Source organism: Rattus norvegicus, chromosome 13 (genome assembly GCF_036323735.1).
Source record: "Rattus norvegicus strain BN/NHsdMcwi chromosome 13, GRCr8, whole genome shotgun sequence".
NCBI classification, from domain to species: Eukaryota; Metazoa; Chordata; class Mammalia; order Rodentia; family Muridae; genus Rattus; species Rattus norvegicus.
Window position 1 is genome coordinate 95,109,255 of NC_086031.1, and position 25,952 is coordinate 95,135,206.

At 46.3% G+C, this 25,952-nt stretch overlaps 1 protein-coding gene across 6 annotated transcripts; it reads left to right on the plus strand.

Moving 5' to 3' along the window:
* Positions 1–1,343: 1,343 nt before the first annotated feature.
* Sde2 (SDE2 telomere maintenance homolog) lies at positions 1,344–17,675 on the plus strand. Of its 6 annotated transcripts, none has more exons than XM_039090555.2 (8): positions 1,344–1,596; positions 6,019–6,136; positions 6,797–6,908; positions 7,463–7,495; positions 8,246–8,415; positions 9,629–9,743; positions 10,829–11,318; positions 15,723–17,671. In XM_039090555.2, exons 1-8 carry the CDS (start codon positions 1,477–1,479, stop codon positions 15,942–15,944), a joined length of 1,380 nt encoding a protein of 459 aa, XP_038946483.1. In that variant the 5' UTR covers positions 1,344–1,476; the 3' UTR covers positions 15,945–17,671. The 6 variants fall into 6 exon arrangements, with proteins under 6 accessions (XP_038946483.1, XP_038946485.1, XP_038946486.1 ...); XM_039090554.2 differs by having other exon boundaries at positions 1,458–1,596; positions 7,463–7,553; NM_001024970.3 differs by lacking the exon at positions 7,463–7,495 and having other exon boundaries at positions 1,409–1,596; positions 15,723–17,675.
* The last annotated feature ends 8,277 nt before the right edge of the window (positions 17,676–25,952 follow it).

Consider the following 25,952-nt stretch of genomic DNA (forward strand, 5'->3'; position numbering starts at 1 on the left):
AGAAAGGAATCCTTCTGGAGCCTTCCAGATTACAAAGAATTATTCTGACAAGGAAATGTTTCCTAACCTTACACTGACCGTGATCTGGTTGCTTGCAGAGGAAGACTCTGCCAGGCTCTTGAAACGGTCACTTCTGATTCCCAAAAGAGGGAAAGAGTAAATTGGCAGTCAGGACCACATGCTAACGGAAGGAATGGGAAAAGATCGAAGGTCACATGCTTCCCAGTTTGTCCCGCTTACATACTGATGAGAGACATCCATAGGCCTCTGGGTCACTACAATGCTCATTTATAAAATGCTGCTTCTATGCACAACATACTTTGTGTAATTTTTCTTCATCTCCTGGAATCTTCACGAAGACCTCTCTCCTGCCTGTGTGCACTAACAACAGATCTATAACTTCACAGGACTGGAAATCCTATTTTTGTTCATTTTCACAGCTAAAGGATTTCAAGATTTTGTGCTTTCTCCTCAGCGATTAGTTCCATCGGCCTGCAACTTTACAGCCGAGAACATGGCTCTGTGGGCCAGGGCATCTGTGTTCAGGAGACTCGAGTTATCCTCCCGATAATCCTCCCAGCTTCTCACTAGCAGCTTTTAAATTGTTCAGTATTTCAGAAACACCATCATCTCAGCATATTAAATATTAAGGGCCTCCCTCAGCACCCGAACCTTAAAGTTATTCTCTGTAAAAATCTGCGCGAGTGTTCCCATGGCACAGAAAGAACGTTGCATTGGGGTTTTCTGGAAGCAGCGTGACTATAAAAGTCACTCCCGCCCCTACCGTTCACAAGGGCCCATTTGCTGTGAAATATTTTGAAAACACAGCTGAAGCGGGGACAGCGCAGAGCGCAAACAAGCAAACATAGGGACGAGCCGAACGTGATGAAGGACGAAGGGGATTCAGGAAGCGAATGTAAACCTAGAGGGAACTAAGCAGGCCAAGGGAATGCGGTTCCGGGACCACTGGGGGCCATTCCTCGGGATTGGGAGGCCTCGCGGGTGGAGGAAGCAGTAGCCGAGCCCGCTTTCTCCCCGCAGCACCGGGAAGCAGTGTCTGCCAGCGCCACAGTCCTCCCAGTCCCAAAAATAGCTACACAAACCCGACTGGAGCGCTGGCCTGCGGCGCAGGGCGGAGCTAAAGGTAGCTTATCATCCCCAGCCAAAGCGCTCCAGCCGCGCCCAGAGCTCGCCCTTTATAGCCAGTCCCTCGAGCCCCGCCCTAGCAACCGCCCCTAGCAACGCCTAGCTCGAGCGCTCTGCGGTCTTATCGGCCCCGGGCAGGCCTTTCCTGTCCCCTCCCCCACGCCAGCTCGCGTGACGCCAGGTCACGTGATTGTCTTCCGGAAAGGCGGGGGTGAGTGGAAACACCGGAGGCGGGGCACCGGAAGACAAGGCCTTCGGTCATCAGGATGCGACCGGAAGGTTGTGTCGCCTAGTGCGGGTCGCGGTCTAGAGGTTCCGTCACCAAACGAAATGGCGGAGGCTGCTGTGCTGGCGTGGGTTCGCGGCCCCGGTACCGCGTGGAAGGCGCTACCGTGTGCCTCGGTCGGGTGCTCAGTGCGCGATGTAATCTACCGACACTGCGAAGAACAGGTGAGGATCGCGGTTCCCGGAAGTGGGGGAGGAAAGATCACCAGGCCAAGCTGGGTTCGTCGTGGGTGCTTCTGTTCTCTGAACATTTCGGTTTTTGAGACTGAGATTTCTCCAGTTTCAGGACTCATATGGGAACTTCCTCTACTATTCTATGGTTGTAGTTGTTTCGTCTCCATGTTGTAAGAGAAAACAACATTCAGTTACGGCACTTAGTCCAACCTTGATTAGAAACTCGTTCCGTTTCTTTTATCCCCAAAAATGATGCCTTTAAGGTTCTCTTCTCTTCTTACATTCACATTTTGGTTAGGACTATGCCTTCTTATCGACCCATCAGAAAACCCACCCAGGCCAAAGGACGGTTAGCGAAGGACATGAATTCATCCTGTCAGGGCCAGTTATTCACAGATGTTCTATTAACACCGTAGGTCCTTGGGCCTCTTCTTTAGAATCTGCCTGTTCTTCTGTTCCATGTGTATTCATGAAACCCTGGTCAAGTACTTCTAAAGTTCTAAGCTTTAATTCCCAAATAAGCGAGCTTTGACTGACTAATCGCAAGCCTCTTCAATCATCTAAGGAATTTACTGGTTTCCCTGAATCTAATTTTAATCTGGGCATTTGGTCTAGAATGGTTTTTCTTTATGACTACACCTTTCCCGAGTTATAGTCTGTTTTTTTCTGTTATGTTTCAACTTAACAGATGTTAAAATACCAAATCTGGTACTAAAGAGACTTGGACCATGGAGAAGCAATGGGTGCTTGCAAATATGGGATTTTCTTTCTTTTTTTTTTTAAGATTTATTTATTTATTTATTTATTTTTATGTAAGTACACTGTATACTGTCATTGTCTTCAGACACACCAGAAGAGGGCGTTGGATTCCAATACAGATGGTTGTGAGCCACCATGTGGTTGCCGGGAATTGAACTCAGGACCTCTGGAAGAGCAGAGCCACTGAGCTGTCTCTCCAGCTCCAATATGTGATTTTCTTTTTTTTCTTTTTTTTTTCTCGGAGCCAGGGACCGAACCCAGGGCCTTGCGCTTCCTAGGCAAGCGCTCTACCACTGAGCTAAATCCCCAACCCCAATATGTGATTTCCTAATTTGTTTGCACTTTAAAAAAAAAAAAAAGCAAGAAAGTTTTGCCCTATCACGTGGATGGTCTTGGCACACGGGAGGGCTGAGATTATTGGTGTATACCACCATATCTAGCCTTCGTTTTCTTCTCATACTGCAGCCTAGTGAGAAAAACAACCTTTTTTTTAACCATTTGATATTTTCCATAACAGTTGACTTTCAATGGATTCGAAGAATAATTTTCACGATTTGTTTTTAAACTTAAAATTGATCCATAAACAATAGAATCTTAACAATAAGAAGTGTTAGGACCCAGAAAAATGGCAGGTGTGATAGAGTGTGTGTAACCTCAGCCCTTGAGAGGTTAAGTTCTCGGCCAAGTCTTTGTAGTGGCTTTGAGACTGCCTGGACTACATGAAACCTTGTTTCAAAACAAAAGAACCTTGTATCACTTAGTCCTCAGATTTAACAGGGGTGATGTGCATGGGCTGTAGGAGGCCAGACATCCAGAAAAAATTGAGTTGTTTGGATGGCAGATAAGTGGAGCAGTTATCAGAGGGAACGTCTGAGTCTGTTTCTTTTTTCTTTTTCTTTTTTTTTTCTTCTTTTTTTTTTTTTTTTTTTGGTTCTCTTTTTTTCGGAGCTCAAACCCAGGGCCTTGCGCTTCCTAGGCAAGCTCTCTACCACTGAGCTAAATCCCCAACCCCCTGAGTCTGTTTCTTAATTATAGTAAATGTGAATACAAGCAGCTTACAAAGGGTAATTTGATGAAATAGGGAAAATCAAAATAGGTCAAGTTCACACCGCACTTTTTAAGGCAAACTGGTTCTGATCCATTTCTCAGGGACAGAATAAAAGCTTTGCCCTGCTGTTCATTAGCCTTAACAGACACCAGTAAAGGCAACCATGAGTTAATGGGAACCTCCCAGGGACCTACTGCAATAGCAAAATGCTGCAAGGATTTCCAAAAGCTACTTTTACTTGCTGGAAAAAAGTTGGTTTCAAAAACCAGAGACGAGAAGAACTCTGCTGTGGAGGTGTCAGCGAGAGGGGGGCATTCTGTTCTGCTCCTTTGCTATGAAGGCCTAGGTGTGAGAACAACTTATGATTAGGTTTTTAAGATTTATTTATTATGAGTACACTGTAGCTGTTTACAGACACACCAGAAGAGGGCATCAGATCCCATTACAGATGGTTGTGAGCCACCATGTGGTGGCTGGGATTTGAACTCAGAACCTCTGGAAGAGCAGTCAGTGCTCTTGACCACTGAGCCATCTCTCCAGCCCCTGGTTAAAGGTTTCTGAATACAATATTTAGTATCTAAAATTTGTAGTTCCAAGGATCCTGGGTATGCTCAACAGTTAGGCCTGACATTGGTCCTCACCGACCTGTAGTCCTCTCAGAACAGTGCTTTATGTAAACTTCCCCTAACTTCCATCTATAGTGATTCTTGCTTTTTGTTAGGGACTGGGGAAATTTTCCATGGTTTCTCTGTAGCTCCTCACTGCAGTGGGTCAGTACATTTGACCTTTGTGGACTGGAGGTTTGTCTCTGGTGCTTAGGCTCGTCATATAAACAATGTGAGGTGAACCTTAATAACTTAAGGTAGACAGTTTCATGGACAAAAACAGCCCTTCATCCCGATTGTTTTATGTAAATGGCCTCAGCCTCTCCCCCTTCCCTGCCTCATTTGCAGTGGTGTCTCCTGTACCTTCTCATCACTGAGAAGGAAAGCGACTGAGCTCCTCATTAGTGTTTCCACCTTGCAGCCCTGTGTGCAGCCTGCCCTTCTCTTGCTGTGGGTGAAATCTCAGTATTCCACAATTAATGTGTAGTTACCTTCTTTGTACAGTTAGGTTCTCTTGATGGTGGAGCCGAGGGATTCAGTTGGAGGATTTTCTACCAAACTAACCTGTAGGATGGTCTGGGAGTCATTTTCTTAATTGCTATTTGATATTGAAAGGCCAAGGCTACTGGGGGCTGCGCCACGTGAGGCAGGTGGGCCTGGGATGCATAGGAAAGCAAGATGGGCAAGCCCGAGCTGAGCGCTAGTCTGAAAGCTGTGTTTCTTCATGGTTTCTGCTTCAGCTCCTGCCCTGACTTCCTCTCATTGATGAACTAGGATCTGGGAGTGCAAACTGAAACAAATCCTTTCTTCCCTTCGTTGCTTTTGGTCATGGTATCCATCATAACAGAAGAGCCATTGGTTTTGAGTTTCCATTACATGCTGAGTTGGTTGACATAGTCGGCCATGACTGGCCCCTACATCACCATCAACCTCCTCCTCTCTGGCCTCCTTTCCAGGCTCCTTACTGCCTCCCACCTCATCTCCTTACTTTCTAACTTTGGAGTTTCTAGAGTTTGTCTTCTGATCTTCTTTCTTATGACTTTCCTCTCACGTGATTTTATGCAGTCACGTGACTTTAAGTGACATTGATATATTGGCAACTTTGTGTATGTTCTGTTTTTTTCAACTTTGATTCCTTTTTTTTTTTCCCCCGGAGCTGGGGACCGAACCCAGGGCCTTGTGCTTCCTAGGCAAGTGCTCTACCACTGAGCTAAATCCCCAACCCTGTTCTTTTTTTGAGACACTCTCTTCTATGTAGTGTTGTAGACCAGGCTATCCTAGACCTCACAGAGACCTGTCTGCCTCTGCTTTCCATGTTCTAGAATTAAAGGCAGGGTCACCTTTCCAGGCCAGTAGTTTGTTTTTTGTTTTTTGGGTTTTTTTTTTTTTTTTTTTTTTTTTTTAAGAGTGAAATCTAAAATCCTCACTGGGTATGGTGGTGCACATCCTGGTGTCTTTCAAGTGTGCATAGACAATCTAGGCTACATACTGAGATAAGAACTCTATGGGGTTGGGGATTTAGCTCAGTGGTAGAGCGCTTGCCTAGCAAACGCAAGGCCCTGGGTTCGGTCCCCAGCTCCGGAAAAAAAAAAAAAAAAAAAAGAACTCTATAAAAACAAAACAAAAACACCTAAAATGTACTCCTGCCTCTCCCTTCTCCTCTATCCCTACCTATACATGTGAGGGTGATTTGGCAGTTTTAAGTATTGGATCAGTTTTGTTATTAAATTGACCCCCAGTTTATAAAGGTCAGGAGAAATGAGTGAGACTTCTGCCTTACTAGGTCTGAGCCCTGTGTGTGCATGACTCACGTGACCTGTAGGAGAGAAGGAGGGTGCGTAGGTCACAGTGGAAGCTGAATCCTATACAGGGATGATGGGTTTAATCATCTTTGTTTTTAGCTCAACACATAGTGATCTAATCTATTATCTACTGTAGAATGATTAATAAAATAAAGTATTAGGCCTTGTCTAATGTCATAAGACTTGCTCTTGTCTCTAGGAAATTCCTGTGGAATGCTTCTTTGTGAAGTGCAATGGAGTCCTCGTTGCTGCTGGTGACAAGGTGTGCCATGGAGCTGTGTACAGTTTGGAGCCCAGGCTTCGAGGGGGCAAAGGAGGTAGGACGTGAGGCTGATAGCTCCAGGTAGCAGTGTCTGTGCTTTTTAAGCAGTGTGTGAAATGAACACACTTGTTGGTCTCTGGCATACCAGCCTTGAGTCATCTTGTGAAACCATTTATACTAAGTTTTGGGTAATAAGTTACAAATCTCAGCTTCTCCAGGCAAGCTGTTCTTTGAGAAGCCGGTCTCCAAGACTTTAGGGAGGTTAAATGATAAAGGTAACCATTGTTCCCTCCAGTTTGTTGAAGGGCATGCTTTCAACAGTCAGTGCCTGCTTTGATCAAGATTTGTCTCCTGGTGTATGTCTAAGCGTGACCCAAAGTCATCTGAGGAAACTGTTTTTCTCAGGTCAGGCAGACTAAGGTCCTGGGTGTTCTGGTAAGTTTAAGAAGAGAGCAAACAGGGTTGGAGAGATGTCTCAGTGGTTAGGAACACTGGCTGTTCCTCTAGAGAACCAGGGTTCAGTTCCCAGCAGCCACATGGCAGCTCACAACTGTCTGAACTCTCGTTCCTGGGGATCCGTGGCACTAGGCACGCATGTGCTACACATATCTGGGCGTGCAGGCAGAATACCCTTTCACATAAAACAAATAAGTTTGTTTTTCATTAACCTGGCTTGCATCCTTAGCCCTCTAAATCCATGTATTTTTGGTTTTAGGTTTCGGGTCTATGCTTCGAGCACTTGGTGCACAGATTGAAAAGACAACCAATCGAGAAGCCTGCCGGGATCTCAGTGGGAGGAGATTACGAGATGTCAATCATGAGAAAGCGTAAGCTATCCCTTGTTAGTTAAATCTCTGTCTTAGTTGGGGTTTTATTGCTGTGAAGAGATACCATGATCAAAGCAACTCTTCTAGAGGCAAACATTTAATTGGGGCTAGCTTATAGTTTCAGAGGTTTAATCCATTATCATGGCAGGAAGCATGGCAGCCTGTAGGCAGACATGGTGCTGGAGGAGGAGCTGAGAGGTCTACGCCTTGATCTAAAGGCAGCCAGGAGGAGACTGTCTTCTGGAGGAGACTGATTTTACACTGGGTGGAGCTTGAGCATAGGAAACCTCAGAGCCCACCTACACGGTGATATATTTCCTCCAACAAGGCCACACCTCCTAACAGTGCTACTCCCTATGGCCAAGCATTTTAAACACATGAATCTACAGGGCCAAAACTATTCAAACCACCATAGTCTCTTACAGTATTGTGACATTAAACATGACACACCTTTCTGGAGAAATATCATAATATGATTACTAATTGTCTAGGGAACATGTTTTTATGTGGTCAAAATGCTTGGGGGTGAGTTCTGGAAAATACTTTGTTAATAGAATTCCTGGTCAAGCACCACAGAGGGAGCATTGGTGAGTGCAGACAGTGTACTCGATCACCTGATGCAGTGAAGAGATTGGCGGACTGTGCGTGAGTGTGGCTTGTAAGACATGGCATACAGTTTCCTGGTAAACTTGTTTGGTTTGTTTGTCTATTGTGGTTTTGTTTTTTTGAGATAGGGTCTCTCCCTGTATCTCTGGCTGTCCTTTAGTTCACTGTGTAGACCAGGCTGGCCTTGAACTCACCTAGATCTGTCTGCCCCTGCCTCCCAGTGCTGAGATTAAAGTCGTTCGACACTATGTCTAAACTTGACTCAAGGCAGAATCATAAGTGAAACAGTACTAGAACAACAGTGCAGTTTGGTGGTAGAGCACTTGCTTAAGGTCCTGGGTTTGATCCCTGTGATCGCCCTCCCCCCTCCCCAGTAAATAGCTAGATAAATCAATGGCAAGTATTAGCACGCATTATGTCCTGTGCCTGATTGGTCTGTACTTTTTTTTTTCTTTTTTCTTTTTCTTTTTCTATTTTTCGGAGCTGGGGACCAAACCCAGGGCCTTGCACTTGCTAGGCAAGTGCTCTACCACTGAGCTAAAACCCCAACCCCTGGTCTGTACTTTTAAACTACTTGTTATTTAAACTACAGTGTTATTAAGTAACAAGAGTTTTTCAAGTCCATCACAGTGTGGGACCACCTTCATAAGTGTGGTCTACCATTGATCTAAGTGCTGTGTGACATGTGATGTATAAGCCTGTGTGTGAGTTACATCCCCTCCCTCCCCCAGGATGGCCGAGTGGGTAAAACAGCAAGCTGAGCGAGAGGCTGAAAAGGAGCAAAGGCGCCTGGAGAGACTGCAGCGAAAGCTTGCAGAGCCTGCACACTGCTTTGCCAGCCCTGACTACCAGAGGCAGTGCCATGAAATGGCTGAGCGTCTGGAGGATTCAGTCCTCAAAGGTAAGAGCGAGGATTCCTCCACATGCTGTGCAGGCTTCTGGAGCCAAGATCCACTGCTCAAAAGCATCTTGAGCGTTTTGGAGGAGGATAAGGAAAGCCTTAGAACCTCTCCTCGGAACCCAGCACAGCCTGTTGTCACATCCTGACCGTCCACCACACCCAGCCCAGCACACATGCAACATCTGAATGGCTCTCCAGAAATTCCTTAGGCTCCCAGCCTCTCTTCTTGGTCGTGAGTCTAGCCCCTAAAGTCTAAGCCATCTCTCCAGCCCATCTTTTTTTTTTTTTCTCCTTGTGCAGTGCAGGGCTAGGGGAAGTCTTCAGGAATTGTGTACACATCAGCACACCCTTTAAAGCGTCAGTGTAGCGTCCCGGGCCTGTCATGAGTCCAGTTGATCTAAAGGGACTTTTCATCAAGACGACTAGGATAGGAAAGAAATGGATATGAACAACTCCAGCTAGGAACCGGCAGCCTCAAGTCACAAATCACATGTTGTGTTTTAAAAATACTGTTCTAAGCTGGGTGTGGTGGTAACCATTAATCCCAGCACTTGGGAGGCAAAGGCAGGTGGATCTCTGTGAGTTCAAGGCCACCCTGGTCTACAAATTGAGTTTCAGGGCTATACATAAAAACACTGCATTGAAAAAATGAAACAATACATCTCCCCTCCCCAAATCTAGACAGTATCCTAGCTACGAGTGATGGTGCGTATGACTGCGCCACTGGAGCGGTGAACACAGGAAGATCAGGGATCAGGGTCATCTCCAGCTACACAGTGCTGAGGCTTGGACTGAATGAGGCCTGGTCGCAAGCAGGTGTGGTTCCACAGTGGGTTTTTTCCTATTTGAGATTAATCTCATAACCATATAAAATTTGGTATGACAATTTACATTCATCAGGTGAGGAACAGCCTTAACTAAGTCTGTGAAAACAACATAAAGAAACTTGTTGCTTTTTCTTTCTTTATTTTTTTTTAAAGAAATTTACGGGTCAGTAGTTAAGTTCAAATCCCAGCAACCACATGGTGACTCGCTACTATCTGATGAGATCTGATGCCTTCTTCTGGTGTGTCTGAAGACAGCGACAGTGTACTTATATATAATTAATAGATAAATAAAAAATAAACAAGTCTTTTTTTTTTTTTTAAGAAGTTTAACTACGGAGCTTCAGACATAGATTGTACCCTGACAGACACTGGCTAACTTTTCTTAGGTATGCAGGCTGCCTCCAGCAAGGTGGTGTCAGCAGAGGTCACGGAGACTCGAAAACGGCCTAACAGGTCAAAGACAGACCAGGGAGCTGGTGCAAAGAAAAAGAGGTGCTTTTGGTAAGTTCTTCCTGTTTCCTTCACATTGATCTTGGAGGACCTCTGTGACTTTCCATCTCGTTGTTGGTACTAATACCAGTTCTCCTTCCCCTCCTCTCTCCTCTTGATTTTCTTTTTCTTTTTTTAATTTTTAAGATTTATTTATTTTATGTATGTGAGTGCACTGTCACTGTCCTCAGACACACCAGAAGAGGGCACCAGGCCCCATTACAGATGGCTGTGAGCCACCATGTGGTTGCTGGGATTTGAACTCAGGACCTCTGGGGGAGCAGTCAGTGCTCTTAACCCCTGAGCCATCTCTCCAGCCCCTGATTTTCTTGTCTCCTTCCTTCCTCCCTCCCTCCCTCCCTCCTTCCTTCCTTCCTTCCTTCCTTCCTTCCTTCCTTCTCCCTCTTCCTCCTCCTCCTCTTCTTCCCCCTCTCTCTCACTCTCTCCCTCCCTCTCTCCCTCCCTCCCCTCCCCTCCCTTCCTATGTATTCATGTGAGACAGGGTACTGTTGCCCGGCTTCAACCTTGGGATTCTCCTGCATCAGCCCTCTCTACTTGGATCATAGATCACCAACCTGGGCTACCACATCCAGGACTTAAACACTTTTTTAAGTAGCATTGGTGGGAGCTCAAATTTCCAGAGTATTCAGGCTTCAGATTGTGTTGATTGGCACTCTGTACACACTAGTAGTCTTTTCTGCCTCAGAAGCCATTCAACAGAATCTGAACAATAAATTCGGGTGTGTACATGGGTGTGTGTGTCTGTGTGTGTATGTGTGTTCCTGACATTACACTCGAAACTTTCCCTTTCTATATTAATTTCAACTGTTGACAATTAGACACAGTAAAGCACCCCATGAAAATGCTTATGTCTGAAGGTGGCTGGCGGGAGCAAGGCACTCCTGTCTGTCCTCACGGTGGTTGAATGCAGCCCTCTGAGATGTTCCCTTCTATTTATGCCTCGGAATGTACTTTTCCGAAACTTGCCCACTGCCATCTTAAGCTAGCCTGTGCTCTCGCTATTTAGAGAGATATACTCCATCCAGGTAGAGGTGCAGGCTGGAAATGGTGTCATGCCCTCCTGCTGCTTCCCACAGGTTGGGCATGGAAGGACTGGAGGCTGCCGAGGGATCCAGTACTGGCAGTTCAGATGACAGTGAAGATGATGACCATGAAGATGCTCCTGGGACCTCGGGGCCTAGCTGCTGTGCCCGGGAAAATGGCAGTGATGGTGGGGAGGTGGCAGCAGACTCTCCTGGCAGTGTTCAGAGCTCAGGATCTGGTACACGCTCTGAGTCGCCTAAAGAGCTTCAGAACCCCATGACTGAGCCTGGGCAGGGCATTTTGGAGAACACAGGAACTGAGCCAGGAGAGACATCTACCAGGGAGCACAATGAGAGGAAGACGGTCACAGTCACAGAAACAGAGGAGACCCCAGCAAGGAAGGAAACAGAGAGTCCCGAGCCCACAGAAAAGGGCCAAGAGACAGGAGTGATTGGTGAAGACAGAGCTGCCATGGCTTTGTCTGGAGAAGACAGGAAAAGCATCCCTGCTGCTACCCCAGAGGGAAGCAACTCAGGAGACACGGTATGTTGGGGTTTGGTTTGGCTGGGGTGGGTTGCACGTTTTTTAGTCCTAGCACTCTGGATGCAGGGGCAGGTCAGTCTCTGAGTTCAAGGCCAGCCTGGTCTGCAGAGTGAGTTTCCAGGGCAGCTAGGACTACACTAAGAAACCCTGCCTCAAAAATAACCAAGCAAACAGGCTGGAGAGATGGCTCAAAGGTTAAAAGGACTGACTGCTCTTCCAGAGGTCTCAAGTTCAAATCCCAGCAACCACATGGTGGTTGCCACGTGTACTGGGATCTGATGCCCTCTTTTAGTGTGTCTGAAGACAACAACAGTGTACTCCTATACATAACTAAATCTTAACAAACAACAGAAATACAGAGAGAGAGAGAGAGAGCACAAGAGTGCATGCTCTAAAACTTGATATGTAGACCAGGCTGTCCCCAAAACTCTCTTCTGCCTCTACCTCTCCAGTACTGGGATTCTGGGCATGTGCCACCAACTCAGCCCTTACCACTTCTTTTCAAAATTTTGTATGCGTGGATGATCTGCTTGCATGTATGTCTGCGTGAAAAGTGCGTGCTAGGTGCCCATGGAGGCCAAAAGAGGGCTTCGGGTCCCCTGGAACTGGAGTTACAGCTGCCTGTGAGCTGCCTTTTAGGCACTGGGAATCCAAGCCATGTCCTTGGGAAGAGCAGGCACTGCTCTCAACCTCAGCCCTCCCTCTCGACACCCCCTTTAGTCTAGTTGGCTTTTGCTGTTGGTTTGTTTTGTTTGACATAGGCTCTCACCTCTGTGTCTGGCCTGGAACTCTGTATAGTCCAGGCTGCATGACTCAGGGCAATTCTCAGCCTTCTAAGTCTATGATTACAAAGTAATCCACTGCAGGGCTTTTTGCGGGGGGGGGGGTTGGAGGGGTGGTGTCTATCTGTACAGTAAATCAGTAAATGGTTATGATGCACATGTGTCTCCTTCCCAATAGCTGCTTAGTGAGAATCATTTAATCTACAGATGTTGAGAAGCTTGTCCCCTGTAAGCTCTGAAATTACACTGTTTTGCCACTAGGTGGTGTCCTTGGTGCCATGTTCTAAGATATGGCTTCACATATGGCCTGGTTTGGAATTGTTTTGTTGTTTTTTGTTGTTTTGGGTTTTTTGTTTGTTTGTTTGTTTTATGGTTGAGGAGAAGGTTTTCCATGTAGATAGGAGGGAGAGTATAGCCAGAGGCCTCTGAAAAGGGTCCAGACTGAGCTGGGCCATGGAGGGTTGGGGATGTGGAGGGATGGAGAGGGATGGTAGGAGAGAGGGCAAGTGCACCCATAACGGAGCTGAGGACCCAGAGAACCAAGAGAGGGAGTGACAAACATAACAGGTTTATATAAAACGAGAAGCTGGTGATAGGAAAGGAAGTCTTGTTTACGACAGGGTTTCACTGTGTAGCCCTGGCTGTGTTGGAACTCACTATGTAGGCCATGCTGGCTTCAAACTTCTAGAGATCTTCCCAAGTTCTGAGAGGAAACTCATACACTACCATGTCTGGCTTGTATTTGTGTGTGTGTATGTGTGTCTGTGTGTGTGTGTGTGTGTGTGTGTGTGTGTGTGTGTGTGTCTTGTATGTATATATGTATGTATGTGTGTGTGTATGTATGTATGTATATGAGTGTATGTGACCTGGTTTGTATTTATTTGTGTGTGTGTGTGTGTGTGTGTGTGTGTGTGTGTGTGTGTGTGCGCGCGCGCTTGTCTGTGTGCTTGTCTGTGTATATGAGTGTATGTGACCTGGCTTGTATTTATTTGTGTGTGTGTGTGTGTGTGTCTGTCTGTCTGTCTGTCTGTAAGGGTATGTGACCTGGCTTGTATTTGTGTGTCTGTCTGTCTGTCTGTCCGCCTGTCTGTGTATATGAAGGTATGTGAACTGGCTTATATTTATGTGTCTGTCTGTCTGTGTATATGAAGGTATGTGACCTGGCTTATATTTATGTGTGTCTCTCTGTGTGTGAGGGTATGTGACCTGGCTCTTATATTTATGTGTGTCTCTCTGTGTGTGAGGGTATGTGACCTGGCTTGTATTTGTGTGTGTGTCTGTCTGTCTGTCTGTCTGTCTGTCTGTCTTTATGTGTGTCTGTCTGTCCGACTGTCTGTGTGTGTCTGTGATTGCCCACATAGCCCATTAAAGGTGTCTGGTCCTTCAGCCTTATAGCTGTTTGTGAACTGAGCTACCCAGTCCTTGAACACTGAGCCTCCTTTCTAGCCCACTGTTTATCTCTAAACACACAATAACAAGACTGGATTGGCACTTTCAAGTTGACAAGTGTGCTGCTGTGTTTCCCACTACTAAATCAACCTTGGGTTTTCTTTTCTTTTTCTGTCTGTCTGTTTGTTTGTCTGTCTGTCTGTCTCTTTCTTTCTTTCTTTCTTTCTTTCTTTCTTTCTTTCTTTCTTTCTTTCTTTCTTTCTTTCTTTCGAGACAGGGTTTTTCTGTGTAGCCTTGGCTGTCCTGGAGCTCACTATGTAGATCAGGCTGGCCCTCTGATCCCTGTTCTGGGATCAAAGGTGTGCGTTGCCACCACCCAGCTAGAGTTTTCTTTCTTTCTTTTTATTTATTGATTTTTTTCAAGATTTATTTATTTAATGTATATGAGTGCACTGTCGCTGTCTTCAGACACACCAGAAGAGGGCATCAGATCTCATTACAGATGGTTGTGAGCCACCATGTGGTTGCTGGGAATTGAACTCAGAACCTCTGGAAGAGCAGTCAGTGCTTTTTTTTTTTTTTCTCTTTTTTCTTTTTTTCGGAGCTGGGGACCGAACCCAGGGCCTTGCACTTGCTAGGCAAGTGCTCTACCGCTGAGCTAAATCCCCAACCCCCAGTGCTCTTAATGTCTGAGCCATCTCTCCAGCCCTAGAGTTTTCTTTCTTATGTGAGACAGAAAAATTGTCACCTGGATGTAAGGGTCTGGTCTCCTGTAGAAGAGAGAGGCCCATTCCTTTATCATTAGATCTGAGCCTCACGTTCTGTTCATTTGTCCTTTTAGTTGGGACCTTTAGCTTACGAGCTGAACCATCTCTCCAGCTCCTGCCTGGAAATGACTATCCCAAGAGCTCTTGTGAAGGTGAAAGGAGAGGGCAGAGTCCTCACATGCGTGCCCACAAATCACACACAGAACATTGTGTTTCAGGGATCAGGGGAGATGACTCAGAGCACTGGCCTCTCTTCCAGAAGACCTGGGTTTGGTTCTCAGCACACACATGTGCACAGCTGTCTTTAACTCTAGTTCCAAAGGATCTGATATCCCCTTCTCGGCCATGAGGGCACCAGACACACACACACACACACACACACACACACAGTTCTCAGATATACCTGTAGGCAAAATACCCATACACATAAAATAAAATAAAACTTTAAAATGGAAGGAAAATCCTGGCAGGGCATTAGAAGTGTTTAGTTTTGTCTTAAAGTCTATAAAGGTGTTTTTAGGTAGAACAGCTGTAAAATGTACACTTTTTTTTAATCACCATGTGAGTGGAAGCACACTGGCCTCAGCTGTGTAGCTAGAATTGAAAGCTCTAAGATTGTGGAGCTAACAGTTTAAGAGGAAGGGGTGGATATCCGCCAGTATTAAACTTTTGGGTGCCTTCTCTTACTTGTGATAAAATTATAAGAGTAGGTTTGGTCTGTATTACTGTTCAGATTCTATAACCAGTGAAATCTGAAAAGAAAAAAGTAACATTAAGAACGTGTTCCAAGGGCTGGAGAGATGGCTCAGAGGTTAAGAGCACTGTCTGCTCTTCCAGAGGTCATGAGTTCAATTCCCAGCAACCACATGGTGGCTTACAACCATCTATAATGAGATCTGATGCTGTCTTCTGGCCTGCACGTGTACATGCAGGTGGAACGCTGTATACATAATAAATAAATCTAAAAAAAAAGGTATTCCAAGCTGGAATGATGGGGCACACTTCTAATATCCCAGCATTTGGGAGGCAGAGGTGGGAGTATTACTGAGTGTTTGAGGCCAGGGATACATACATAGCAAGACCCAGTTTTAAAAAGCTGAAAATAGATGCCGGATATGGTGGTGCATATCTGTGTCGTAGTCCTTGAGAGGCAGAGACAGGAGGATGAGGAGTTCAAAACCAGCTTCAGCTACATAAGCAAATTCAAAATTAGCTTTGAATACTACGTGAGACCCCATCGTGGGATCGAGGGGAGGAATTGTATGCATGTTGCTGTCCTGAATGTGTCTAGATACTGAGATGGCAAGTCAGTAGCTGGGTGATAGTACAGTGAATGGAACTTCCTAAAAGTAGAATGTGGTCAGTACTTAGTCTTCTGAGGAGGAGGAGGGGGAGGGGGGAGGAGGGGGAGGGGGAGGAGGAGGAGGGGGAGGAGGGGCTGGCTTTAATGTTTCTTTTCCCATCAGGCTCTTGGTGTGGAAGCTCTGGATCTGTCGGCATTCAGCTGTGCAGCCGAGTTGGAGTTGCTGGGTTTGGAGAGGCTCAAGTGTGCACTGATGGCCCTTGGACTGAAGTGCGGGGGAACCCTGCAGGAGCGTGCGGCCAGACTCTTCTCTGTCAGAGGCCTCTCAAAGGAGCTCATTGACCCAACTTTATTTGCCAAGCCTTCAAAAGGGAAGAAGAAGTGAATTTTCTCAGCACTCTCCTGGTGTTCGACACTTCTTCCAGTGTGATGGACTTGTGGCCAATGTTCCTTTTGATACTAAAAGCCAGTTTTTTAATAATTCAGTTCTGATTAGTCTCTTTTCAATGGTACCTGGGCTTGAGGTTTTCATTGGAGGAGAAAACTTTGTATCTTATTCTTTCTGGTATTTTTGTAAGAGACTTACTCTATAGGCCAGGCTCACCAAGAACTGTGTAGTTCACTTTGGTCTGAAACTGGCAGTGATCCTCCTGTCTCAGGCATGAGCCACTGAGCCTGCTTTGTCAGAGGTTTATACATTTCTTTGGCTTTATATATTGTGTCATTTGGGTAAGATGTTTCCAAGAATTCATTTGTGTAACCCACAGCAGTCAGGTTTATAGACACGGCTATTCATAACTTCCATTTTAAAAACCTAGTATAGTGTGTGTTACCAGGGGTGGAGCTAGCCAGGCTTCCCACACGGGATTTTTATTTCAGCTGGGGGGCCTGTCTATTTTGTTTAGTTTTCAAAGAATCAGATTTTTGGCTTTGTGGGTTTTCTCAGTTGTCGTTGATCTCTTTGGCTTTTTTTTTTTTTTTTTTTTTTGTTCGAGCTGGGGACAGAACCCAGGGCCTTGCGCTTCCTAGGTAAGCGCTATACCACTGAGCTAAATCCCTAGCCCGATCTCTTTGGCTTTTGAGTTTATATTTCCTCTCCTACATGCCTTGCATTTACTTTATCATCTTTCTTTAGCTCCCTAAGTCTTAGATCACCAATTAGAGATTTTATTTTTATTATTACTTTTAGTATATTACCCAATTAGTGAGTGTTTGTATTTTCTCTAAATGTTTTATTGATACTGACTTTTCAGGACAGAAGGTACCCTGTATCCTCTTTATGACTGACCTAGGATAGGATCTGACGATCTGTGCTGTGTGCACATTCTCACCGAGCACACACTCAGTGGGCAGCAGGCTGTGTGCGAGAACGCCTGTGAGTGGTTGGCCAGCTCATTCAGGTGACCAGCCTTTGCTGGTTTATTTTCATAAGAACTAAGAGAAAACTCAAATCTCAATTATGATTGTGGGAATTGCCCCCCCTTTTTAGATAAAAATAACTTAATTGGCGTTTGCTAAGTTTTCAGTTTTATATTAATATAGTGATCTTATATATGTTTCTGCATTGCCTTAAAATGTCTGTCTCTGATGGGTTTGGGATTTTTTTCCCATCTGACAATTCACACATGGATACAGCGTGTCCTGATCTGGTCCACCGTGCTTCTTTAATTCTTCCGTTTTTACTTTATATCTTGAAGCTACTGTTAGGTCTTACTTTCTCCTTCTTATTGAACGGTTGATCGTGAAATTCCTTCCTCTCTGGGTTTCCTGTTCACCACGTATTATCTGAAGCACAGCCCTCCCCCTCCAGCTTTCACCTCGTCTCCACAGTGCGCGGTTCTGTCCATTTCCTCTTTCCTGCTCCTTCTGTCTACAGTGGGTGTCTGCAGACTGCACGTTATTGTCTCGAATTTGTGTCTGTTCTATCACCATCACCATCACCATCACCCTCATCATCTGGGCCCTGTCTCTGATGATGGGTCAGCGGTGAGTCACAATCATAACATTTTCTTTGGGGGTGTTTCAGGCATGGTCTACTCTTCTGCCTTGTAGTGTGGTGAGCTTCATGGTTTTGTAAATTTATTCTGTTAATTAAATTTGGAAACATTTTAAGCAATTGTTTTGTTTTTTTCTGAAGATTTCCCTGTCCTGACATTGTTGCTTTTTTCTCCCTGGGAATTACACAGACATGCTAGCCCCCTAAGTCTCCAAGTCCACCACTGTCCCCCCACTGCCACCCAAACATTTCCATCCCACGACTGTCCAGGTTCTATGATGTAGCCAAGCTGCTAAGAGTCTCTGAGGCAAAGTTGCTGGTAGAGGGGTCTGGAAGCCTCAGGATCCCCACTATGTGGACAGAGTTTCAAGACTGGGGCTCTGGAGGAGCAGGCTAGACAAAGTTGTGCTTCCGAGCTGGAAAGAGACGGATTTCTGTTGTTTGGGAAGGATCATTTGTCTAGTGTGGATAGCTGAACCCTCCTTTCATACTGTACTGGCTGGTTTTGTGTCAACTTGATACAAGCTACAGTCATCAAAGAGGAAGGAGCCTCAGTTGAGGAAATGCCTCCATGAGATCCAGCTGTAAGGCATTTTCTCAATTAGTGATGATGGGGGAGGGCCCAGCTCATTGTGGGTGGAGCCATCCCTGGGCTGGTAGTCCTGGGTGCTCTAAGAAGACAGATGGGAAGCAAGTCAGTAAGCAGCACCCCTCCATGCCCTCTGCATCAGCCTGCCTTCAGGTTTCTCCCCTGTGTGAGTTCCTGTCCTGACTTCCTTGGGTGATGAATAGCAGTGTGGAAGTGTAAGCAGAATAAACCCTTCTCTCCCCAAGTCACTTTGGTCATGGTGTTTCGTCACAGCAGCAGAAACCCTAAGACACATACCATGTGGGTGTCTACGAGAACCTTAAAGGGGAAGGGAAGGACACAGTGGCCCATACTTCTAATACCAGGGACTGAAGAGCCAAGGTAGCATTGCTTGGTCCCACAAGTTGGAGGCCTGCCTTACCAAAGTAGCAAGACCCTATCAAAACGGCAACCCCCACCAAAGAGAGAATGTTGGGTCCAGACCTACAGGGTTCATAGAATTCGCTTGGTGAGAGTAAAGGTTCTTCCACCTGGCAGGTCAGTTGGGCAGCCATAGTGGTGGCCGAGACAGTGACCTTTCCTAACGGCCTGCTTCGTTCAGGTTAAGAGCCCTAGCTGTGCCATCTCGGGAGTGTGGCCTTACAGCATGGAAGCCTCAGTCTGCAGCTCTTGTGCTGGACGGCTGCCGTACTCCCGGGATGCTAATGGGTTTCTGCTGTGTCCATCTCCCATTCTCTCACTTTTCATTTCTCATTTACTCAATTTCAAATACCAAGAGCAAGTGCCTTTTAGATATAGAACCCAATCCAGCTTGAGGGGAACTGGGTCTCTTAGGGTGTCCCCAAAGGGAGCCCTGGTCCTTAAATGTGGTCAGGTGTCACGTGCAGGGTGGAAGCTTCTCTTCCACAGACTTAAGAAAGGCCAAGTCGACGGGTCGACAAGTCTTATAAAGGACAACATTTAATTGGGGCTGGCTTACAGGTTCAGAGGTTCAGTCCTTTATCATCAAGGTGGGAACATGGCGGCATCCAGGCAGGCATGGTGCAGGAGGAGCTGAGAGCTCTACATCTTCATCTGAAGGCTGCTAGCAGAATGATGACTTCCAGGCAAAAGATGAGGGTCTTTTTTTTTTTTTTTTTTTTTTTTTTTTTAAGATTCATTTATTTATTCTACATGAGCACACTGTAGCTGTCTTCAGATACACCAGAAGAGGGCATCAGATCCCATTACAGATGGGTGTGAGCCACCATGTGGTTGCTAGGATTTGAACTCAGGACCTCTGGAAGAGCAGTCAGTGCTCTCAACCACTGAGCCATCTCTCCAGCCCTAAGATGAGGGACGCACATCTTAAAGCCCACACCCACAGTGACACACCTACTCCAACAAGGTTACACTTCCTAATGGTTCCTAACACTTCCTGGGCCAAGCACATACAAATGGGCAGGGCTACACAAAGACCCTATCTTGAAAAAAACCAAACAACAACAAAGACTTCTTGTGGCCACTAGAGTGGGCTGTGTACCAAGTTGGAAGGGAAGCAGGGCAGGGGGCTGCCCAGAAATGGCAGGAGCCTGAGAACAGTGCTGTGCGTACCATAGGCAGGGCACTGATTCCCAGAAGCTTGTGGCACCCAACCCTATCAGCTGTGGGCAGCTGACAGTGAGGGAAGCCGGCCTGAACCTGACAGGTCTGTTTAGCTTTGTGATGCTGGGAACTGAACTTCCATCCATAGCTAAGTGAGCTATGCCCAGACCTCTAATGATTGACCTTTCGGATTTCACTTGTTTTCTTTCTACAGGTCCTGAGTAAATCACTTACAAGCATGGTCGACATTCCACACAACACTATTCCCCTCTGTGACAAACACTCTATCCTGACCATTTGCTGCTTTTTTGTTTGTTTTGCTTTGTTTTGTTTTACCCGGGGAGGTGGGGTGCGGGATTTGAGGATGTATTGAGTAGGTCCCACTAATGTTTTATTTTTGTGCTACCAAGAAAAATCTTGGGTGAGTCTCCAGTGCTCCAAGGGCTTGGTGTGGCCTGGTCTCAGATGGGTAGCCTTGGCCTTTATATGGGACTAGGTCATTCTTCACTGGGGTGGGGACAGCCCTCGGCCTACTACAGAAGCTGCTCTGCCCATTACTGTCCTCGGACCATTGATGAAGCTGTAGATTTTCAAAAAGAGGACAAGGAACTTCATCTAGTACCAGTCAGACTCATGTCAAAATTAAGTGTAACTGGCAGAAACCCAGAGGTTTCAATAACAGGGTATAGAGAAGGTTCTAGGGCTGGGTCCTAATGCCTAACACGGTATATGGGACAAGACAATGAAGCGGGGCAGGAGAGAGAATAGCCCAGTAGCTCAGGCTGCAGAGCTCTTCCAGATGACCCAGGTTCCATTCCCAGTACCCATGGCAGGAGTTCCAGCACCTCTGGCCTTGATGGGTACCTGCATTCAGGGACTCATCATGTCCAAGCAAGAAAGAAAAGAAAAAGAAGGGGTTGGGGATTTAGCTCAGTGGTAGAGCGCTTGCCTAGTAAGCACAAGGCCCTGGGTTCAGTCCCCAGCTCCGAAAAAAAAGAATAAAAAACAAAACAAACAAACAAAAAAACCCCAGCAACTCAGGGCCACGTGGTGGTGCATGTCTTTAATCTCAGCACTCGGAAGGCAGAGACAGGTGGATCTCTGAGTTTGAGGCCACCTGATTTATAGAGTGAATTCCAGGATGGCCAAGGCTACGTGGAGAAACCCTGTCTCCTAAAGTAACCCCAAACCAAACACTGATGCCGAGCCTGGGGTGGTAGTGCAGGGCTGTAACACCCACACTCGGGACAGGCAGGCGGGTGGGGCTGGCCAAAGTGGCATGGCGAGACACAAGGCTCTAGATTCATCGACATCCCTGCAAACAAGTGTGTTTGGAGTGATACCAACACCTGTTAATTCTCCTCTGTATGAGGAGGGAAGACAGCATAAGCGGCCTGTGGCCCCTCGACTCACGAAGTGGTCTGGGTGCCAGCTGGGTAGTGTGGCTGAACACTCTAGTGTACAACTCCCGGAACCCTCAGAAATGAGGACCAAGGTGGTGATCACTATTGTGGGAAGAAGCTAGCTTGGGTCTATAACTGGACTTTTGGCTACTTTGTGGGTCCTTCTGTCTTCCCCCTCTCCACCCGTATTCTGCACTTTCAACCCCCCCGCCCCCCATACACACTAGGTAGGAAAGAAAGAGCTCCCTGAACCTACTTTCTTTCTTTTTGTTTCTTCTTCGGCCATGACTATTACCAAACAACGACCAACCGACAACCCACATGTGGGGATCTAGCATTTATAGATCCTCTGAAAAATCCCAGAATTCTGAACGACACACAATCGCAGAAACCGTCTGCAGCTGGCAAAACCATTCCTCTGCTAGAGCGCTAGAGCACAAGGCAAATTACAGTCAGCTGCTGCAGAGCCGTCCCATGTCCCCACGCCTGGGATTAAAATAAAAACATATTTCCATGATATTTCTGCTTTTCAAAGAAACTAAAATTTTCACTTCAGGTTTCAATTATTTCTTTTTCTTTTTTCTTTTCTTTTCTTTTCTTTTTTTTAAGATTCACTTATTTTATGTGTGGGAACACACCATTGCTCTCTTCAAACACAGCATCTGATCCCACGACAGGTGGTTGTGAGCCACCCTGTGGTTGCTGGGAATTGAAATCAGGACCTCTGGAAGAGCAGTGTTCTTAGCCGCTGAGCCATCTCTCCAGCACCTCTTTCCCCTTTTTATGATTTATTTACATGTATGAGTGGTTTGCCTGAGACATACTTACACCATATAGTGCAGTGCCCTTGGAGAGGCCAGAAGAGGGCGTCGGAATCCCTGTCACTGGAGTTAACAGTCGGTTGTGTGCTGCTATTGGGTGTTGGAAACCAAATGCGGGTCTTCTGCAAGGGCAGTAAGTACGATAGCCTATCACTTACTTCTCTTAGGCCCAGCCTACTTAAGTGTTCAGAATTCTTGATGCTACTGTGGGCCTGGCCACATCCACCAGGGCTTTCAGCAGTCTGGCCACTGTGCTGTAGGATGGCCAGGGTGACACTTGCTTTGCAGCCCAGATGGTGGCACAAGTCCTCCAGCTAAGAGACAAGTCACATCAAGGTATTAGGCCTATGAGTCTGACCCAGCCAACACAGAAGTTTGCAGCCTTTTTTTTTTTTTTTTTTTTTTTTTTTATATTATAAGAAAGGAAACTCATCTGCTCAGGGGAAGCCAATGTGAATCCATATTTCTGCAAGTTAGTATCAGGCAGACCAGCCCAGCTGCCGTATGTGGTCCAAGTTCTGTTGACAAGTAGTGTTTGCCAAACACTGAACTCTTTAGGGGTAGATCTGTGGTCTTTTGTTTCCCCAGCTCTGAGCCTCCTTATTCCGGAGTCTTCATTCCCCCAGCTCTGAGCAAGGTGTCTGATGACCCACAGCTGCTGGGTAGATGTTGACTGAATGAACAGTGGATAAGCTTAGCCACCCAAAGCGACCCTTTTACTGGAATTGTGTGACTGTTGACCGTGAGATTAAGGCTTCAAGGAGGGTGTCACAGTGTAGAGAGCGGTGCGGCGAAACAAAGATGGCGCCGACATCCAGCCTTGTCTGGATATAAACGACTTACTGCGCATGTGCAGGCTTGTCCCCTTGCTAGGGCTCCCTCTAGTGGTGAACAGCGGTACTGCACATGTGCGGTTTATGCACCAGGTGTTAGTTGACCGTTAATATGCTAATGAGGTGATTCATTCTCCGCCAATCCCTGGAGGACAAGTAGTGGGGTGATCCAAGCCCCACCAATCCCTGAGAGATAATTAGCATACTGTTGCAAGCGATTTTGGGCTTGGGGTCCCTGTTCAGAAGAGCTGTAACACTAAGAAGAGCTGTAACACTGAGAAGAGCTGTAACACTAAGAAGAGCTGTAACACAGTAAAGGCTTGCTCGCAGAAGAATCCTGTTGCCGCGCGTCGTTCTTGCTGGCGGGACATTGGGCGCGAGACATCACAGCAGGGGGCCTGGGTTCAAACCCAAGTAAGGTAGACTTAAGTCAAGGTTGAGTGACCTGGGGCAAGATGAGTATGTGTGTTTTGGCTTCAGTTTCCCTTCTCAAAGTTCTCCGTTGTGTGGGCTGTAGGAATGGACTGGAGGTGAGGGCAAGAAGTCTAGAGAGACATATACTATTGTGGAGCACCTTAGGCTGGATTAGGAACAACAGGTCCTCTTACCCATGTCAGTTTTGGTCATTCTAAGGAAGGTGACCAAAGGGCTGGAGAGATGGCTCAGTGGTTAAGAGCACTGACTGCTCTTCCAGAGGTCCTGAGTTCAATTCCCAGCAACCACATGGTGGCTCACAACCATCTGTAATGGGATCCGAGATGCTCTCTTCTGGTGTGTCTGAGTACAGTGTAATCATATACATGAAATAAATAATTTTTAAAAAAAGGAAGGTGACCAAGGCTTGATTTCTTTCTTTCTGGAAAAGCTTCTCAAAGGTAGCTAATCACTGTCCCAGCTCCAACCTCAGAGAGGCAGGAAGGAAGCTCTCAACAAATGTCTGGAGGGCTGCCCAGGGATCTCATGTTGGGCTGATGCTGGCCTCCAGGATGCTTCTTGTCCCCATTCCACCCTCTTGCGCAAATGAGAAGGAAATGCATAGCAAGGTTACCTTGGGTCACCTCCCTTGGGGGCCACCTCCCTGGCCTTACCACCCCATCCAGTCCTCTGCCACCACAGAAGGAGGGAGCAAGTGAACACCCAGCAGCGTGTTCATCCCGCTGCCTCCCTTCTGAAACACTGTCCCTTCTCCCCTGGACTTTCTTTCCTGGTATTCTTGCAGTTGGAGCCTCAGGTGCTGGGGACAGCATACCATGACAGGGACTGCCCTAAGCAGGCTGGGATGGAGACATCTCAGAGGCCCACAGCAGCTCTTTTTAAAAAGGATGGGTCTGGGATCCTGAGAAGCAGGAGACACATCCCTCCAGGGGACCCGCCATCTGAAATAATGGACTGCCTGCAGTAGGCCATGATGGAGAATCTCAGAAGCCCACCACAGCCACCTAAGGTTTATCCATTTCTCCTAACCTTAGCCCTGGACAACGGCTGTATAGATTTCATTTGTGCATTTGTACGTGACTGCTTTTCAGTGGACCTTGGTGTGCATAATTATTCTATTATATCTGACTTTCCTACTCCCTTCTCCTTCTGCTCTGGTGAATTCTGTGAAACTAGATGTTCCTTGATGTAACAATTCTTAAACAATTAAAAACTGAGGCGCAGGGGGACAGCACAGCACAGTCCTAATGGCCCAGGTGCATGCTGTGTGTTCTCCTCTTGGAAACAATGTAATAACTGCACAATGGTAGTTCCAGATTAATGCCTGACTTGAAGAAATTATTAGAAAATGAAACAGAGCTATGTACAGCTAGATCATACAGGATTCATTACCAGAAAGTGAAGGAATTTGTTGGAATTATGAAAAGCATTAGTATGAGAGACATCATCATGGGATAAGGGAACACAAACTCCGGATACTTTAATTTAGGAAGGAAAAAAACTACTTAAGTTATGAAATGAGTTTTGTACAACATTCAGGAGTAGTAGTTCCTGGTCTCTGGATATGTATGGATAAGAAAGTATAGAATGCATAAAATGATATACTAGTAAAACTAATTCACAACACTGGGACTCCAAGGAGAGCCATTGTGTGCAATGTGCAGAAGCAGAAAGCCAGCGGAACTGCTGACTTAAGGGTTAACTTGACTCTTTCTGGCCACTTCCTGGCAGCTTTGCCCATGTCATTTATCATTGGAACTTCACAGGAAAATGCAGGTAGCTGACCTCGGAGCTCTGAGCTCTGAAGTATAATAAATCAAAAGATAAAGTTTAGATAATGATAAGTTTGCAACTATTACTATTTGGCCACAGGCCTGGGAATAGGGGAAGCTTGAAACTTTGGGGGAACAATTGTAATTCTTGGTTCTTTGTGGGATGTGGTTATTCTTTTGAATTTGATTTGGCAATGATTATACAATGTCTTTTTTTTTTTTTCTACCTGCTTTTGGAGTAACAAGAAAAGACTGGGGCAAGAGAAAGGTGGGAGAGAGAGTGAGGTGTGCATGGGGTATGTAGAGAGTGTGTGTGAGTGAAAGAAGAAAGAATGTGAGGTGTGTGTGTGAGGAGAGAGTACGGAGTGAGTGTGAAAAAGGGAGTGAGCACAACTCCCAGTCCGGGGGAAGGGGGGAGAGAGAGAGAGAGAGAGAGAGAGAGAGAGAGAGAGAGAGAGAGAGAAACTTTAAGCCTTGAAATTTGCCTGCCAGTTCCCAAAATGGTTGTCTGTGTCTGTGTTTTATGTGCCTTCCACAGATCCCTGCTTCCAGCTGAGGATCCTGTGTCGAGGCTGGACTTGGCCGGATACTCAGGCAGGAGGTCTCAAGGCGATGTTTTGTTTTTGTTGTTTTTATCTGGGACCAGGTAGAGGATAGGTGAGTGTTTATACAGGGTTTCACACTGCCCAGGCTGCCCTCATATTTACTGAGGATGACCTTGAACCCCTAATTTGCCTGTTCCTGCAGGTGCTAGGCAATCAGTACAGTACCTGAGCTCAGTCTGGGCTCCCTACTGAGTTTTAAGGCAGCATCAGCTGCGTAGACAATCTCAAAAGACCAATCAACCAATCAACCAAGAAACAAAAAAACAAATCTGGAATTTCAGATAAGAAGGTTTGTACGTGTCAGCATGAAGAAGACATTTGGGGAGGCTGTCGATATAACTCAGCAGTTAGCCAT